Source organism: Columba livia, chromosome 4, assembly GCF_036013475.1.
Source record: "Columba livia isolate bColLiv1 breed racing homer chromosome 4, bColLiv1.pat.W.v2, whole genome shotgun sequence".
In the NCBI taxonomy this organism is placed as follows: domain Eukaryota; kingdom Metazoa; phylum Chordata; class Aves; order Columbiformes; family Columbidae; genus Columba; species Columba livia.
The window spans coordinates 49,839,836-49,859,922 of NC_088605.1; the positions used below are offsets into that span (position 1 = coordinate 49,839,836).

Here is a 20,087-nt window from a genome sequence, read left to right on the forward strand (position 1 = left end):
GACATGGATGACAGACTCCATGCCCAAGAGAACTTAATTTTTGACACATCTCGAGACAAAGAATAACAGTTCAAGCATGAGAGGGCAGGAGGTCACCCTGGAGACAACATAAAAGACTGACAGCAGAGCAAAAAGACAGAGAGAGAAAAGACTTTTTTTGGCACGAGAGGCAGCTGGAAAGAAGAGGGGAGTAAGAAAGGAAGAAGAAAGAAATGATTCGGTGACATAAGAAGCAGGAGGAAATAAGAATCTCAACCAAAATGCAGGAAGAAGAAGAAAACCAGGGAAGAGATTGATGAGAAGACATAGGTATGAACTTGTAGAGCATCCTCGTATGTCTCATTCCAAACGCCAAGGCAGTCCCAGATCATCCACGGCACATTTAACTCCTGGCACAAAGAGTTTATGGTGACCTTGGGTCTGCAGATCTGTTTTAAGGACCACAAGCTTTCAACATTTACAAGACAAAAAAAAAAGTCTTTGGGCAAAAGAGTACAACTAAAATCCACTGCATTCCCCTTTTGGTTGTTAACTCCAAGCCTCGCTCTTCCTGCAGCTCTTTCTCTAACCAATTATTTACTAAGTGCATTAACATAAATGCAAACAGAAGATTTATTTTTAATTTAAAAAAAGAGAGAAAGAGACCTAAGCACACTGTTAATACTGCCAACGCCTTTCACGACTTCATCAAAAAATAAATTTTAAGATTCAGCTACAGTAGGTATTGTAATAGAGCTATTTTTCACTGACTCAGTGAAATTCCTTTCACCTTCCTTTTATTATGAGAATAAAATGTGAAAACCAGATCTCAGTTTTCTAAAGCAGAGAGTTCCTCCAATAAAGAAGCCAAACAACTAAATTATTTGTCATGTGTAAGAACATTGAAAGGAAAATTAAATCATCAGCCTTCTTCAAAACAGGAAAAGCAAGCAACCTATCATCAGGTCCTCGCTTCTTCAGCTAGGAACGTTCCGCTGCCAACACAACATGAGCTCTAAACCATGACGCCAGAATAAACTCCCCATTTCAGAAGCTGTTTCCCAGTAATCCAGGATTCCCAACACTTCCCAAACATAAACTGCTGGTTACACCTGCTCAAACAGTGTCCCTGTGTCTGAAAACACCAAACAATGAAGTGAAAGAGCCTTGAGCTAATCCAGGACTTGCTCTACAAACAAGTGCCAAACTCTACGGAAATGCAAAAATCTAAGCAGAATTAATATCTGCTTTCCCCCTAAGGAAGAGTGGGTAGCAGAAACAAAAGGCTATTACACTTTAGATAAATGTACAAGGGATTATGATTTCCTTTTAGATATAAATGAGAATGAAAACGTAATTTGTTTCAAGGACACTAACTCAAGTAAGTAACATGAGAGAGTTTGTTTCATTTGATACCAACATCTACATTTCACTGCAACCTATTAAGCACAGAGGGCTAAAACCTTTTATTTTTCGAGGATGTGAAGCGTGAAAACACACAGGTTACGTTTCTACAAAAAAATCTTCTCAGCGTTTTCATTCTTTTGATGTTATCACCTGCTGTCTTCCTCCCCAGCCACATCGCAGAACAGTGCCAGCTATTAAAATATGACCTGAAATTTTCTAAAAAACCCATTAGCAAATTCACCTGCACATCCAAACCCAGGTGTGCCAATGTGGAAGACAGTGAGAACTGCACCATGGGGACAGTTTTTCTGGCAAACCCAAAGGGTGATAAAGCCCTTTGGAGGAACGCCAGCTGAGCCCAGAGGCATTTGTAGGAGATACGACCCAGGAGAGCAGTTGCTCTCCGTATCATCTTTCCTGGTTTCCTTTGGGGGATTTTGGTTTGGTGCCACTTGATGTAGCTTAGAATAGGCCAAGGGCAATATTCTGTAAGTCAACTGAATGCAGTCACCCTGTTTTGGAGTGCTATCTTCGTAAGTACAGCCTGGTCACAGCACGCATACCAGAGCTACAGAAAATACTGGTTGCACACAGTTCCCAGCCCAGCAGACAGACAAGCTAAAGCAGCCTCAGGATTCTACCAGCCATGCACATACAGTGTTTATGTTCTGTTTATATAAGAGAATAATTTTCAGCAGGTCTCATTATTTAAAATCTTTCAAACACCTCCATGTAACGCAGCAAGAAAGGTTAAGGTTTCATTCCCCTGTGAATTCTTGACATAATTTGACAACACTAAAGCACCATTCTTGCTAATCAGGTTAAATACAGACCCTGCCATATCCCTGGAGAAGCTGGGGACAACGGGCTGACAATCCACCACACAGATTTTGTCATTGCCTCTCTTTGTGCACACTTAGGTCTTGCAAGAGACCATTTGCACTAGCTTCTGTAAAATGGTAACAGAGTTAATGTTTGTCTCTGCTTCCCCAAGCACAAACTATACCCACTTTCCCCATCACAAGTAGATAATGTGACCCAGAGCAGTGCCTTGAAAATTTAGAATAATGGCTACAATCCTCAGAGTTTGATCTTGGGAGGCTCGAGTTGCCCAGACCTCCCGTATAAGCCATCCAGCAATGAGATTACTCTGCTTCTGGCAAAGGCGGCTTTATAGCACCTTGCAAGACTGAGCTCTGCTGGTCTCTTGAATCCAGAAACCATATGATGTAACTTGTCTAAACCACTGACCAAAATCAAACCACACACTGTAAGTGTAACAGCCTAACAGAGCCATCCCCCTCAAATAATACAACAGCACATAAAAAACAAGAGTGCTTGTGCGGCATTTTAAAACACTCCCTGCCACACAACACATGGATCTCGTGGATGCCACGCATGGGGAGAACTGCCTGTGCAGCCCCAAGAAGTAATAAAAGTAATGCGACCAAGGAGCAGGGTGATCAGCACATGCTCCGACTTCTTTATCCCTATATTTAACCTGCTTATGCCTAAGGCTGTGCTTTTCCAAACAGTCATTCATACATGATGATTTCAGTAACTGCGTATAATCTTCCACAATAACACCCACAATCAGTTGTGGTGTTGATGTTAATTACTTAAGTTTAAATACAAAACATAATGAGATGCTGTAATTCCATTTTCAGACAGTTTTACCCTGAACATTAAACATTATTCAGCTTATTAAAAAAAAAAAAAAAATCCTTACTTTAGCAGAGTCATCTTAAGGGACTTGCATGTTTTAATCATCAACTTTAATTAGGCTAAAAAGTAGAGTACAAATCAAGGCCTTTTTTGAGGCACTCAAAAGGCACAAAAAAGGTTCCATTCTTTGACTGAAGTGTGCATTATGCTGAAGTGTTAATGAGAGCGAACAAGAGTAACTGAAATCAGTCTCCTGCTAATTTTCATAATTTGTAGGGGAACATTTTCTAATTAATAATAGACTTCTAGACACATCTATGTTGACAAATACACCCGTGCTGCACTCCTTTACTTTTCTAGCATCTCTCCTCAGTGCTCATGTACAGGTGCTTTCATATATTTTTTCTTACAAGCTGGTTGGCATCAAAAGCTTGAATTTTTCCCTGAGTTTTCTGAATGCACCACACTGTACCACTGATTGGGAATCTATTTTAGAGGATATTGATACTTTTTAAGACTGAGGAAGCCAGGAAGAGCAGCAGAGTTTTGCATTCAGGTATGCATTGAAAGGAACCTGCTTTGCAGCCAGGTTGTATAGTAGAATCTGTAGGAAATAATACATTAATAAAAAGATAATCTGCAACAGAGTTGTTTTTAAAGAGCAACTGAGTGCCTAAGGTAATAACTTTCTTAAAAGATCCGCTGTGTAGAAATAAAACACTAAATATCACAAAGTATGCTGCAAAAGATCCCAAGATACAAGACAACAGTGATGCAGGAGATGAGGTTTTTTCTGCCTGACACAGTATTTTTTTTTTTTTTTCATCTGAATAGTGTGATCACCAAAAAATAGTTCTAAAAGTCACCAAACACCTTCTGGAGGTTTATTTTGAAATAATCTAGGAGAATGTTAGACTAAAACACTATTTAAAAAAATCTAAAGGGGAACAATAAAACATTTCATTTGGACTCATGATGAAATATAGTTTAGGCCAAGCTGGTTTGAGCCAAGAGATTTTTCTCCTGGTTAGAAGTTTCCCATTAGTTAGAAAATTGACACCCTCACCTCCAAATGATTTTAAATACAACTCAACCAAAACCATTTTTCTTCTTACATCACTTCAATTTCTGGCCTACCCAGCAAATATAAAAATCACATTTTTCATGTGGGTCTGTTTTTCTGCATCCAGTGAGGGCAAATGAAGCATAAGAGCTTTCCAGGAGCCCTCACAATGATCCAGACTTTTCTTAACAAGCACAGATTGAATATGTCTCCACTGAAATAAATAACTTACGCTTCTTCTATGGATAAACAACGTTTAATCCAATTCCTCGTATTCCTTAAACACGTGTTCATTAGAGCATAAGCAAAACAGCGCTGGGTGCACGGGGGATTCGCTCCGCCCAACACACACACCTTTTAACAACAATAAGTATGCTTAAATACAGAAAGGTATTACATATTCATAATGACCCCAGGAACGCCTATACATATTCATAACCTTTCCCTGCTTCTGATTAAAATGAGTCCCAGGCAATCATTTCCATAGTCTCCGCCTTGACCCCGCCCTGTTGTGCCTGCGCAGTGCCATCTGGTGGTCTTGAGGAGGGGTCTTTGCGGGTCTTTGGATGAAGACTCCTTCAGCTTCCTCACAGTGAACTTTTTACCTTTGGCTCATTATGTTGAATTGACTGGGACCCAAGCTGCCAAGTCGATTGAAACCAGACTGGCGCCCCCTTTTGCTGTAAATCTTCATTATCTTGTCTCCTCAAGTTTACTGCTAGGTGCAGTAAAATTTCTTATCTTGGCATTCAAGGGGGTTCTGTTCTTCTTAACATAAAGCTCTAAACTAAGCATTTATTGTGTGGCTAAGCCTTAAAGTAAAGTGCTAGTTCGTTAGTAGGCACCCATTATATGTTTAGTTAACTCTTAAAATGTTAGTTCCCTCTGTCAATATAACTTCATAAACAAGTTTCATAACTTTTTACATGGAACTTAACCACCTTTTTCCTTTTTCCAGGTTCAGAGCCCGTGCCTCATTTTGTTATATCTGTAAACATTAAACATCTTAGCACAAATCACAACTGCATTTTTCACATCACCAAAACTCAGCCAGCAGCTGGCTCTGAGGTGAAAAAAAACATGCTGCAATAGGAAAAATGTCAAACCTCAAAATAGGAAGTCTTTTTAAAATTAAAAAAAAAAGTAGTCAAGTGAATTATTGGATTATTCCTATTCCCTCTGTGAAAGTTTCCAGCATTTTAATAGAATGTCTTTAATGTCAAGAGTTTCATCTTGCATCTTTGGCAAGGTTTCCCGTGCGTACACTGTTTCTGCTGATGACCCTGCTTGCTGTTAAACTAGCTGGTCCAAAATCAGGCAAATAATTAACTAGAGCCAGTAATGCCAGAATTTGCTTAAAATAATTTTTTCCTAGACAATTTTCTTGGACATACTCAAAGATCGTTTCCCACAGAGGTTGAAAATTGGAGAATAAATGAATTAATCAACAAACAAATAAGCCCCTTGAGCCAGGAAAAAAGAGGGAAAGATTGCTGGGGCACTGGAGTTTTACACTTGTTTTTCTTTGCTGTCTCCCCTACCTGGGGATCACCCAAGGAGAAGGTACTCAGTGACCAAGAAGGGTCCCACATGAAGGACCCCATGACATTTCCCAACTTTTCATCATTGCCTGTGCAGATCTAAGCTTAGATTGGCAGCAGAATTAAAATAAAAACAGCACAGGATACAAACAGTATAATAATAGTATCAAGCATATTCATAACACACACAGCATGTTGGGTGTCTGCATTGCAAACCCATGTTGCTACCTTTTACACACATGAAATTTAAAGCATTCACGTTATGATCCAAAAAGAATACAAAAGCAGTCTCAAATAAAATTATTCTATTTTACAAGATTTTTTTTGTTGTTGTTGCCAATTAGTCTGTGAAAATTACCATATGATCTCCTGAACATAAAATTGGATTTGTCTGGAGAAAAACAAACAAACAAACAACAACAACAACAACAACAACACAAAACAAACCACAAAACAAAACAAAAACAAACACCACACCAACAAACTGGGAGGAATTATTTTTTGAAAAACACAAGGTCTAAAGTATCAGTTTACTGCAAATTCACTGTGCTGCAAAGTCCCACCCAAATGCAAAGAAAATCTGCTTCCTTTAGGTAATATGGAGATGAAAAGCACTTGAAAGTTAAATCTGAAACCCCAGGCTGAAACAACACTATGCTTTAATTCAAACACATTACGCCGCATGGTTATTATTAAATTACACTGTGAGCGAAGAGCTTAAGTGCCATTTTGATATTCTGTTTGAACAAAGAGGTGTCAAGTTAAGAAAACTGGTGTCAGGTTCAGAAACTTTGTGAAAATGAGGCCCTGACTGCAACAGCATCCTATAGGGTTTCATTTCCGCAGCATCATCACAGATCACGTGCACTCAGCAGCTAATTCCATAAAACAATTTGTTGGTGGTTTTGCAGTTTTGGTGTTTTGTTTCTATTTTTTTTTTCCTTTTCTTAGTCTTCTTGCTTTGGCTAATTCTCTAAGGACACTGAGCTCACAGACCACTTCTGCTTGGCACTATCTCCACTAACCACTTTTAGCCTGTTGTATATTTGGAAGACAGTCTAGCAAAAAGGACAGAGAAAAAATAATTTGATTTCTGCAAAAGTTGAGCGGGCTGGCAGAGCAGACAGACCCCACCACCTTCTCCAGCGGAGGAAAGAATCCAAAATGAGAACTCAGTCTTTATTATTGCCCTTGCCCATGAAACAAGCTATTATATCTTTTCAGAACAATAAGGCTTATTTAACTGGTGTCTCCCTCAAAGACCATCACAGAAATCTCTTCAGCCTGTTTCCTAGAGGTGCAAGTTTTCTGCCTTCTCGGGTCTCATTTTGCATTGCACGAAGGTACATGCGGAAAAGTTTCCTGGTATCAATGTACTATCTGCACTGAAATTGCAGGAGAAAAGTTAAGTAAAATGTTTTCTTATGTTTCCTTCTTCCTGCTAAAGAGACAGATTGCATGTGCCACATCAATAATCTCAGCCGTCACATAACCTCATAGTCAAGTAATAAATTATTTACTACAGCTCTCTACTTGAATGGAAGTCAATCAGTTAAATGGCCCTCAATTAATACTCAGGAGGAACAATAGGAAGAGAGGAATTGTTCCAAACAGTGCAGCTCTTGAAACAAAAAGCATGCTTTTAAACAAGATACCTCTGCATTCAAGCAAATTCTTGGTTCACCAAATGTCTATTTTAATCCCTAAGCGGACACACTTGCTAGGAAGACATCCTGTTGACACCTATTTCATCCTGCTCTGCTTTGGCATGATGGTCTTGTGCATTCTGTAGGGTTCAACTGACCACTCGGACATCTTCAAAGTGTTATAATGAAACGTGCTTGAGGGCATAAAGCAAAAAAGCAGCTTTGTTTCCCAGAACCAAGTCTGAAGAGCAGCATCCCCTTAAGGACTTTGCAAACAAAGTTACCCTGGAGACAGTCTCTGAGGAACAGTCGCAATTTACTGCTGACACGATGATCCGCGAAGTTTGGTATTTAACGGGGGTGTGGGGTGTCTCTGGCTTCTTGTTTGGGAAACAGGTAGAGAATGAAGGTAAGGGAGTGAAAAAGTGTTTGTAAGGTATTTAAGGATCTTTATAAGGAGAAAAGCCCTTCACTTTACTATACTATAGTATCATTTTGCCAGCATGAAGTACATTGCTTCCACTCTTCATTTGCTTTCTTTGCATGATTTTCTTCTAAACTTTGCATTGAACTCTATAATCTAATAAAAGCAAAACCTGATCAACCTCTCCCCTCAAGAGTGGAGAAACTTGTAGTGTCTGCATACGTAGTCTTAATTTTGCACAGCTTGATTTAAACAGTCAGGTCTGGCATCGCCTCTTCTGGCCCATAGACAGAAAGGTGGATCACCCCAGGAAATGCGTTTTGGACAAGGAGTTTGATCAGGAGAGAATACGACACACTTAAAGCTGTAGAATTTGCATGACGTGACAGCAAACTCTGAGTCAAAATATATATACATATATTTTATTTTTTTTTTCCAAATTGTCAAAGCCATCCAACTTTATAAACAAACATTCTTGCCTTTGCCAAAAAGAACAAATACTTTTTCTGTAACACTGCCCCACAGCTCTAACCAGTATTACTATTAATTTCCAGCTCTAACTAGTTCTTTCCCCACAGGTTTAACTAGCACTTCTATTACTTTCCTGGCAATATATCTGGCTACCATACATCTTACACACGCATTTGGCTTCACACATAATGCTGTAGCAGTTTAAGCATTATTACGGTATAACTGAAGGCATTTATAAAAACTAAGTAACATCTGGCAGCTCCGTAAGATATTCAGATTGCCATATCCCAGTGTAAACCATCAATAATCACAAGCTGCAGTGAAGTGTATTACAATGGTCTTGGCACCTAAGCTAGTTGTGAGTCTTAATTCACTCTCAGAGGTTTGTACCTTGCAGCTCCCACTACTTCAGAGTTTCTTCTTTTTAATGCACTGCATTTTCTTAAGTGCCAGACTGACTCCACCTTTTTGTATCAACTTTTCTGTGTCCTCAGCTTGTCCTTCTTCAAGCTTCTCACCACCAAAAGTGTTCCAGAGTGATATTAGATACACCAGCCCTCCTCAAAAGTTATTCCTGATTGCATTTTGCCAACTCTGGCCCATAAGGGATTATGAAATTCAACATGTGAGTGCATCCCCTCCAGAGCTGGAGAATGTCACATCTGTCATATATTTACAACCCAAAAGAAAGAGGCTGTATTTGTGCAAGGGCCCCAAGAAACAGGGGTGGCACCAGATGTTCCACAGCTGAGCGTCCACACAGCCTCAAGATGTAAAGCTAATCAGCACAGACCCTAAATAATAAAGTTATCATGCTTTGCAATAACTGCTGGCTGGCTAGCGGAGACAGACCACAATTCCATGCCCTTAGGGAGAGAACTGCAGAAAGAACTCAGATATTCTATAGGTGACTGGGGAACAGCCAGCACACAGGACAAAATGTGAATCCGCATCAAGCCAAGCATCAAAATAGAATGATTTTGCCTTTCCTGAGAAGTTTATGTCTGAACCTGTTTGTCAGACACATGCATAAAGGTAAGCAAGTACTTTATTTTTTATGGCTGTCTGATGCTGTAATACATGACTTCCAAACACTTTTGTCAGCAGAGCTCAGAGACTCTAAAGTGTCTGCTGGTGACAGAAATTAATTATGTATTTGGCATCTGATCAACAGGCCAAACTATTTATTTTCCCCCCCAATTAAATTAAATAACTAAACGTTATTAAATTTCTTAGCCCTCAGAATTCCCCCAGAGTAATATCTAATAGTAAGATTTTTAATTGCATATGCCTATAAGGTTACAAATTGCAACGACAGGCCAGATTTCAAGTCACGTCAGTGACGTGAAGGTATATTAAAAGTTCCCTGCATTATGCCAAGTTTTGATAGACCAGCTCTCTATAGGTTTATTTATACATACAGTGCAAAAATTACATATAAAGCACACACACATATCCATATATATATATATATATATACCTACACATATAAGAAATTCAGTGACCTGGATTTTCCTACAACTATTACGAGTGGCATGTTTTAAGGAGGAATGCCTATACATCACATATACATGCAAGTAAGCAGTAATACTGGCAAAATATTGGTTTAAGTAATAAACAGCACTTGGCCATGAATCTGTCTTGCAAAGCGGAGGAATAAGGGGGAATGCTAAATGTTCTCCTCTGTCAGAGGAGCAGAGGCTCCTCAGTGGAAAGATTTGGAGATGTGGTTATTGCCACCAGCACCAGCCTGGTTTTCACTGCCTTGTGGGTTCCTTCATCTGTACCTTGAACTCCAAAGGAGCCAAGCCCCCCTCCAACACCCCTATAGAGAGAGGAGTATCACACAAGATTGACATACCAAAGCTATTTTTCCTTTTTTTGTCATCTGCTCTCTTGATGCTAAATCAACCCTTACCACAGCCTCCAGCATCTCAGTTAATAGAAACAAAACATTGCAAATTAAAAATTGGAAACAGATCTTCAGCGACAAAAGCTGCATAGAAAAAAAAAATCCTTATCAAATCAGCAGCACTGATGACTGCTAGTTCTTCCTAAAAGAGCTTAAAAAGGAACCTGTCCCAAGAGAATATGGACCAAGCACAATGCTTGGGGAACAGCCTCACTGCGAGCACCAAGATTGGAGAGAAAATTCTGCAAACACAAGCCCAGGGTACCACATCTCCCACGTTAAACTCCAGCTTTCCCCAAAATAACCCCTCTAGGCTGAGCATACCAGATTCAAAGTGCATTTGCATGTAATCACCAACTTTCATGGGATTTCAATCAGACCCTAAAAGCTCAGTATTAAAATACCATTTATTTACGGCTCTGTGTTCTAGAGATTTAAGAACAACCAGCAGTTGGACTGAGCTTCTAAAGGCCCTCAGGCACTACAGTGTCTACAGATTACAGGACGGGAGAGAATGACGATACCCAAATTACATATCTCTAGCTCTCACCTCTTCCTCTGTCCAACCACCCTAATCCACAGACTAACTTAGGAGGATTCTTAACATCGTGAATCTTGCATCAAATAAAGTCACACCTCAGGATCTGTAGCAAGACACCAACACTAGGAGCCACTGCAGAAAGCAGCCCAGCATGGCAAAGCACAAGGAAATATATAACAGTAGATGTTGCTCTGACAACATCTCAATTCCTTGAGTTTAAGGTATGCATTCAATACCACACTGTAACTAAAACCCAGCAGCCCAATCCTATGCTCTCTGCAACAGGCAGACTGTACAATCTGTGGGGCGGTTGTTGAAAACCCACTGAGCATTCCCTAGCTTGAAACAATAAGGGAACAGACATGGTCCTGCCAGGCACCAGGACAGATATTTGGAGGGTTCTACACAGCACCAAACAATTTCCTGGGAATCAGGAAAATTCCAAGTGGGGAAAAGCTTCTGGACTCTCCCACATGCTTTTCATTTCTTCCCAGAGCATCTTTCCAAGATGAGTTGCTCATTCAGCAGCAGGAAATATCTCCAAATGCAAATAAAACCACATTAATGAAAAACATAACCAATTCAAGAAATCACAATCACTGAAGGAAACAACTGAAAAAGAGCAAATGTGCCATGGGGTAATAAACATCAGATGGCTCTAGGATTAATTTAACATGACTGTGGAGTTGATACAATGGATATTAGACATTTATTCTAGAGAATCGACAGTTTCATTTGCAATGAAATGCTCACTGTTTGAGCTGGGCCAAGGGTATTCTTCCTGACACAGGAAAGCAGCAGATTTGCCCAGATCTTGTGGGAGCAAGTTAACAGCAACTGACGACATGGTGAGAAAATGAAGATAGCCATAATTCATTCCCTCACGCTCACTCTGCTCATTTTAAAATACTTGAACATGCTCTGCTTATATGGATGAGAGAGCTAGGGTCAAACAACCCTTAAAATTATCTTTTATTTATTTTTTGTTTTTTAATATATTTACATACAAATCCAAACCATAGTAATGATATCACAGACACTACTTATGTGGTTCATTAAGTTTTTTCATTGGGCTGCTAAAACCCAACTATCCACCAAAAGTGAAACAGCCCTGGCCCCATCAATGTCCTGATCAGCCAGAAGTTGCTGAGAGTGTGAGTAAAACTGATTCAGAGAGTAGGTTCCTCAGAAAGAGCCCACTTTAAACATCTATTGCTTATTTATCCTGCACTCAGCTATGACAGGGACTAGCCGGAGACAGGGCTAGCCTGCTAGCCAGGAACATCTGCAGGATGTTACTTACCCCTCTTTTTGACAAGATCTTATACTTTTCAATTTTTTTTTTTCCCAAAAGTAACTTTTCTTAAACAAGTTCACTAACAAAACCACTTTTATAATCACAGCAAAACATAACTGGAATTAAATTATGGTTCATTAATTCACATTTAGCTGCACAGAGGCCATTTGGCCTTCATCTTTGTGCCGGAATGTGCTGGGCGTGAATTACTACACTGTAATTCACATGCTGTCATGTCTTAGGGCTTAATTAACACCACCAAAAAAACCCTCAGAGCACCTCGAGCTGGTCACTAGAGATCAGTCAAGAAACAGTTATAAATGAAACCAGCATCAGAGGTTACAGGCCTGCAGGATAACACAGCTTCCCCTTCCTACCGCGAGAGCAAGCACATTTTCTACTGCTAGAGTCCAGAAAGAAACCCTGCCACTCTATGCCATAGCAGAAGCCTATAGGGAAGGATAACTTTGACATGTTAATTCAGGCCCTAGTCACCAGCCTGATGGAAAACATGCCTTGGTGCAAACAGCAAGTGAAAATGGTGCACGATGCTATGAGCAGAGACATTGCCAAACACTGAAGAAAAATAAAATATCAGAAAATCCCTCAAAAATCTCCTCCTTTAGTGTGAAATTTACACATGAGCAAATAGGTCTGCACACAGACCTCTGCACTGCTTAATGGCTTAAGGAAGAATTAAATGGTATATAAAACCTTGGCAAGGTTGAATTTCACCCTCTATCAACTTATAGACTGGTCAGTTATCAGACAAGGAACTTAATACTCCCCATTTCAGTACAGTTCTGCTAAACAAAGCACTGTAGTATATACACAGTACAACCACCCCCTTTTATCAGGAAAAGCCTTTCTCAATCACTTGTTCCACTATTGAAAAGGTGGCTGCAGGTAATAAGAATTGCCAAGAACAGCAAATATTATACATATTTCAAGGATGATTAATCTTTTAAAACAACGAAGTTAGGCAGAAGCCTGCAAGTCAACTTGGCTATTTCACAACTAATAAAACACGTCTCTTGTATTTCATTTTGACTATATAAAGAGTATCATAGTAAAAGGCTATTATCCACTATTCACCAGCTAACATAACACTTGTACAAGCAGAAAAGAAACACAGTATGTATTTTAAGCAGTGACAGTATTTCCACTGTATTAAAAGAGCAGCAAGGCAAATGTTCAGCTCACATTAAACTGCACTCTGTCACCAAGGGCCAGCTTGCTAGCTTCATATATTCCCCCAAGAAAGATAATGCGGCTTGCTTTAACAGAGTAATTGTCACCAGGCAACTACACATGCTGTTCGGCAACAAATATTTCCGCTGTTCCCAGAGAAACCGGCTCGGCATCTGGACCTGCTAACGCCTGGAGAGATCAGCCTGACCTTCGCCATCCCCTCACGAAGATGCTGCCCTCCCTTGCCACGGCTCTCGCCCAGAAACATCGGAAGACGGCAGAGAAGCAAGGAGGGTCAGAGCAGGAGAGCGGACACAGTTTCTCTTCCTTGCAGCTGCAATGACTTCAGAGGACTTCAAATTTCATTTGCTCCTCTGCAAATGATAAATTAGTTCAGCCCCATCATACAGAGAGACGACATGGCATCTGTTCCTAAATGCAGAAAGGTCACTTTATAGCTATCCTGCAAATCTACATCAAAGAATTCTTGGAGTCAACTCAGTTTTTTTGGAAACGCAGAGTTTGGCCAGCAGCAACTCCAACCCTGCCAGTTTGGCGTTGACAAGTGTCAGCATTAAGACTTAAGCTTCCAAACAATACCAGGCTCCAGAACTTGTCAGGCTATGTCTGAACTAGAACTTACTTGAGCTTTAACCTAGCTCTGTCCCCAAATTTATTTAATAAACATTTGCTGCAGCTGCAACTTGCTCTAGGATCTTGCCCGTCCTAGCTGTAATAGTAAAAGCTACTCTAATGTCAGATACCTACTGTTTGTTCTGTAATTTCAGCCTGGTTTTGGTTACATTCTTAGCTTTGAACAAGTGTGTGGTACTACCCCAAAAATCACATTGCATATGGAGAAAAAGTTGAAGAAAATTAAGTCATCACAGCAATGACTAACCTCGTGGATCATCAGGAGGGAACAATCTGCAGCCTGTTAACAAATACAGGGTTAAAACATATAAAAAAATTACCCCAAGCAGCTGCAAGATCCAGGAAGAAGCAACCCCCACCACTGACACCATGCTTCGCCCAAGTGGAAACACAGAAGCTGATGGCTCATTATGATGACACAACTGCATGGCGAGAGCGTAGCATCAGAGGCAACAGGCAGATCACACTGCCTGTTGATTTTATTGCATTGGTAATGATCTCCAACAGAAACTGGGCAATTTGCATTATTGCTTTAATCTGAGTAATAACAACTGGTTGTCCTGTTAAAGCATTAGAATAACAAAATAAAATAAAATTTAAAAATATTCTTGGCTGCACATCAGGAAATTCTACGCACAATACAATCCTTAAAAATATAAATTTGAATAAATAAGAATAAAACCATCTGATGTGATGATAAAGATCTTTGCATACAACAGGCCTCCAGCACTTCTCCAAAACCTAAAATAACTTACTTATTTGGAGACATGCAAGATTTCACCCCACAGTGATCACACTTCAATACCCTTCCTATCCTGCTCCTAACAGCATACATCTCTGATTCCTTTTATTATTTTTTTTCTTATTTTTGTCCACGATATAGCTTACTTTTTAATGCAGCTAATTCTCTAATTTGGTAAAACAGGTTTAGTTGTATCCAACAGATTGATTTGCTGGAGCTCAGAAGAGGGGAAAGCTTTCTGGGGGTTCTATATTGCTCCGAGTTGTGTCATCTGGAAAATCACTTTCAGCTTGCACATTCAAATGAAGAGCAACAGCATAGGAATCATCCACCACCCAAATCTGCTATGATCAAGTATTTCACACGGTTTCATTTTTTTGCGAGCTGTGTTTCAGGGCAGTTTGAGCAAAACTAGCCAACACAGTGCCTATGCATTTCGGATACAGTAGATTAACATCACCACCAGGAACCTCATGACTTTTTCCCCTTTTCATTATTTCTACAGCTTATCAACAAGACGACGTTGTGCCAGGGCAGTATTCTGGAAGATTACTTTTCACCTTGCAGCTCAAAGTCATACACTCTTTTATATCACAACACAAAACACACAATATACTCTCAGGAATGAGATAACTAAAAAAGAGCACCGTAAAATAAAAAGAAATTCCCCAACAAATTTATGAAATCACTGGATTAGAAATCCATCTCTAACTACCACTACAGATGAAGGGACAATGTCAGGAAACTCCAAAAGGTAACAAGACATAGCGAAGTCAGTTTTTAAAAGTAGTTTGTAGCAACTCTGCCCATCACTTGCAGGCCAGGAGCCATTCCAGCCCATGACACACGGACTCTTCTTGAGCCTTGTTAAACATACAAAAACCACAGCAGCCACTCTGTACACTTGATTTGTCGAAAAACACAGAGGGTAGAAGCATCTCTGATGTTTGCCCATATGTAGCATAACAGAACTCCCAGGACATTTGTGACATTTTCATTTACTGTGACTATCAAGTAGGATTTCCTAGCAATAGTGGCATTGTGAGTTAAAACCAGAACTGCCAGATGTGTATTTAAATTGTTAATTGTTTTAACTGTTAAGGTTGTTGAAGTATAAAGATTTTAAAAACATCTACCATTTAACTTTCCTGGAGAAAAAACGAGAGCACCTTTCCTAACAGCTCTTTCAATTCCACCCCACTTGGTTGGCTCAGTTTAAATATTAATTCCAATTTTCAAGTCATCAAGGAGTTTTGCATGAAGAATGATAATACAGATAACCTTTGTGCCCAAAGGTGTTATCAGTGATACAAAGAGACAGGTTGTGCTATAAATAGATATGTTCAGCCAGTTAGACATATTTCATTTTTTTAGCCTCCTTCTTAGTTATAAAATTCTGCTCTAATATTTTCACACATACAGAGCAAATATGAAGCACAAAAAGTCTGATGAAGATTTTAAAAGCAGGGACCCACAGCCTACACAACAAGGAATCATGTTATTTACCAGCATGTTCCCACTGACCTGTAATTTAAAATGAGATCCTTGGTGGAGCTTGACTTCCATTTAGGCACCAGGAAAATCAGGCAGTCAGATTTTCTCAACCTCTGCTCTGAGCATTTATCAACCATCACTGCAAACAGGAGTTCCTGAACCCTTCAGCACTTAGGAAGTTTTGCAACTTATTCCAGGGCCTACATTTGGGTTTCATATTAAAAAACAAACAAAAAACCCCACCAAAAAACAACCAAACACAAAACCAGGCCTTAAAAATCTTACACTCAAGAATTAACTGTGTCAGATTTCACTTAATGATTTCCTGGCTAATGAAAAGACCAAATATTTCTGCTTAGGGGGACACGCAGCCCCTTACTGAACAGTACTCACAAAAGGAAAATTCATTTCCATGCAGAAGCTTGGAGAGACAACCCCAGTGATGCACAAACAAAAGAATATGTTTGGGCATGAGGAAAAAAGTCTGCCTTGATATAGCAGCTAAACTTGATAACAAATCTTTATGTGACCAGAATTCTTTGTTTTAGGAGTGAACAAGTTATAATATAGTCTGGGAATTCAAAGGCCTGGGGTGCAAGTGTGGAGAGACTACCAACATCCTGGAAAAAAAACCAGCATTAGGTAAAAAATGTAGGCAAAATTTTTGCCATATTTTCAACTCACCATGGGCTACTGGTGTTAAGAGCATTGTGAAGAACAGCAGCTGTGATGACCACATGACTGTGAAGGAAGCCTTGAAAATATCCCAGCAAATAAGGCTTCCAACAAAACAAGGCGAGCGTCCTCCTGCACTTGGTTCTGACACTTTAACTGTTGGCCTTCGATTCACATCCAAAAAGAGGGGGGGGAAAGCCAATCAAAAATAATAATAAAAATAATTAAAAAAAATCCCACAGCCAGTATCCAGAATCTGAGACCTACAAACAAGAAAGGAAAAAAAATGCAGTTAGTAAAACAGTAAGAGAGGTGTTTTCAATCAAGTCTTGCTGTGTTTCTTTGCTGCCAACAGCTGTAAAGGCAAACATGTCTTCCCCCCAGCCCTTCAGATGTACATACATTACTACACACAACAGGAATTAAAACCCGTTCTTTTGCAGAAAGCCAGTTTGTGCATCACTAATGCTCCACTTCCTCGCTCAAAACAGAGCTTAAGTTGTGAACAATGATGCCCACAGGTCCAGAGAATCCACAGGCTCGAGGCTGACTAGAAAAAAACAAGTCCATATGTGTTGGATTGCATCCTAGGTACATGGGACTTCTAAACCCAGCTCCCGAAAAGATTTGGGTGTCTATACATCACAAGCCAAGAGAAATTTCAGAGCTGCAATAGGTTTAAGTGGCGCTTAGGCTCCATGCTGACCCCATACGTGTCTCCTGTATGGCTTTTAATTGCTGAATCTGGAGCAGCTTTTGAACCCAACTAGGGCCCCCAAGTACCCCTTACCCTATTAGCTACTTTCTCTGGTAACTGCCCAGGACTCAAGTCACTTGCTCCTAGAAAAGCTCCACAGTTATTCATTGCAGGATTTAAAATAACAGTGGTCTTCTCCATCCCACAGGTTTACAAGAAAGCACAGGGAAATCAGTATCCATGCTTCAACAGAAACCTTTGCTTGCTTAATTGGAGAAAGGATTCCATCTTCCCATCACTTTAATCTCTCAAGAAGGGTCTAAATTGCCACAGTGACTCAAACTTGGCAGGAAAAAACACAACTATACAGAGTTAAACCACGGCATCAGTTTGAGACTGAGCTCCCCGTTGACTTTGAAATGATGATAAAATATGAGGAATTGAAAAGTACTCTGCATATCTGTTTTGAACTTTCTAGACTCCGCAGCCTTCACAGCACTGCTCTAATTAAACATCTCTCAAAAAATCTCTGATCAACAGACGTTATTCTTCTCTGAGCAAAGCAGCTGTTTTTGCCAACTTTTGTTCTTACTCAAAACCCAGTTTGAGCCAAAGAGCTATATGAAAAACTGCATCACATGCCATTGTGATGCGGGTAAATTGCTGAAACTCCGGCATGACAAAGTGGCCTTTGTTTTGCCTGCTATCTTTGCTGATCAACAAAATCAAACCCCGCATTGTTCAGAACTGAAGTCTATAAGGAAGCTGCATTTTTTCTGATAAATATATCTGCTTGCACTGCCAAGATATTATTTTCCCACTCTTCTCTCCTCCACAGTCTATCCCTGTGATTTGTTCGTTCAAATATAGCATTTAGTTTCCAAAGCTTTTTCTCAGTTCCATAGCTGAGGTGACTAAAAAGTCCAAGGTCAATATTCAGTCAAGTGGTTTCTTTATAGACATCCTAAAAATTAAAACTTTGCTCAAGTTGCAACGAAACAGAATGGTCACTGATAATATTTAAAGCTTGGTTTCCTAATAGGGACAAGACTCATGAATATTTTAAATCATACATTCTAAATAGCAATCAAGTTTGCCATTTATATTTTAGGAGGCTATGAGTGCACATCAGGCTACACTGCTGGCCATTATTTATGCATGCTTTTTTCTACAGCTTTCTCTTGTATAAAGTTTTAAAAGTGAGAGGCTTTTTGTACTACGAAATCTGAAAAGGTGTACAGAGAGATGGGGAAAGTTATCCAAGCTCAGGTAAACTTCCCTGAAGCAAAGGCTCAGCCAGGCAGCAAAGGATTGGAGGTTTGTTTTCCGATTTTTTTTGTTGTTGTTGTTGTTTAAGCTGAATCAGGTTCTGGACAATCTAAATCTGTTAGGAAGAAACAACATTATGGTGGAACAGAAGGTTTTTGAGTGTAAACTCACGAGGTCACACATTAATTATGCTACCTATCCCAGAGAAGGGTTGTTGATAAAATATTTATACAGTGGCCTTTAAAATTTTTTTAATCCATCTACATATTCCTGAACAATGGCATTCAAGGATTTTTCTGTCATCTCATGGACTGGGGCTGAAGGAGCAAAAGGATTCAACTGTTTGTTGCCAAATCCAAACACTAATTTTAGGAACTAATGTCTTGCAACTGCCCTAACCACAAACCAACATTTTATCCTATTGGAAGAGCATCATCCAGTCAAAAATGCCAACGAATCCACAATGCGTTTGGAGAAATGCTGAAGTTGTTTAACAACACGAGGCACCACTATATTAACCAAACACATTGTAACCCAGGTGGTTTTGTATGTCATGCAATCAAATAATCACAGTGTGTTTGTGCACTGGATATCTGCAGGGGAACAGCCAGACAGGAAAGGCATGGAACGGCCCTTTGTCTTAATGGTTACACAACCCTCTCAAGCACCATTAAGAGATGCAAAAAAAGAGGCCTGCAAAACAAAATTTGCTTCATCTTTGGATTATCTCCAGGTAAAACACAGCCAAAAAGAGAGAAACTAGAGCATGCAACTGTGAACTGTCCAGTGCAGAGCATTAACATTTATTTACACAAGAAGGGGATACACCATCACAGTGAAAAATTTAAGGGCTACACTTGACCTTAAGGGGTTTGGACTTGAAGCATGAAGATGATGCATCCTGCACCAATTTACAAGAACATTCTTCTGCTCACTTACCTTTCTTTGCCCATAGGGCTACCCATGACACCCTCACGCTCTAATCTGCTACTAAGCATCACCCAAACCTGATTTGCAAGCTGGCAGTTCCCAAAATCCAACTCAAAGTGGTACAGACATAACAGGAGAAAGCCAAAGGCAACTAAAAAAAAAAGTTTGGAAGTAATGAACTCCTTGAAGCTGATGGGCGTAGCTGGAACCACAGATATAATTGCCCATTCTCAGCATTTGCTACTTGAGACAACTTATTCCAGACAACATTCAGAATTTCACTAAGAGAGTGATGAGGAGTAACAATAGCAAGAAAGAGGAAAAAAAATGTAGTCTCTGCAAAAACAAATTCATCAACTGCAAGCTAAAGTTAGAAAATAAGTAAAAGAATTACCTGTATTGCCACTCCCATTATGAAGAACTAAACAACAGTATCGCTGCAACCCTTCTGGTCAAAAGTTGTCTGTGCAACACATTTATTTACTTATT

General features: G+C 39.7%; 1 protein-coding gene across 49 annotated transcripts in view; it reads right to left on the reverse strand.

The window, feature by feature from the left end:
- Positions 1 to 20,087, reverse strand: part of ADGRL3 (adhesion G protein-coupled receptor L3) — a 385,183-nt gene that overhangs the window by 217,399 nt on the left and 147,697 nt on the right. For 45 of the 49 annotated variants that reach the window (XR_010472325.1, XR_010472327.1, XR_010472324.1 and 42 more), the window contains one exon: positions 16,712 to 16,965. The exons of the other annotated variants lie outside the window; for them this stretch is intronic. Coding sequence is in view for 41 of the 45 variants with exons in the window: in XM_065061628.1 (XP_064917700.1) it covers positions 16,712 to 16,766 (55 nt within the window). In the remaining 4 variants the exon portion in view is untranslated. The remainder of the gene's footprint in view (positions 1 to 16,711; positions 16,966 to 20,087) is intronic. 49 annotated transcript variants of the gene reach the window in all.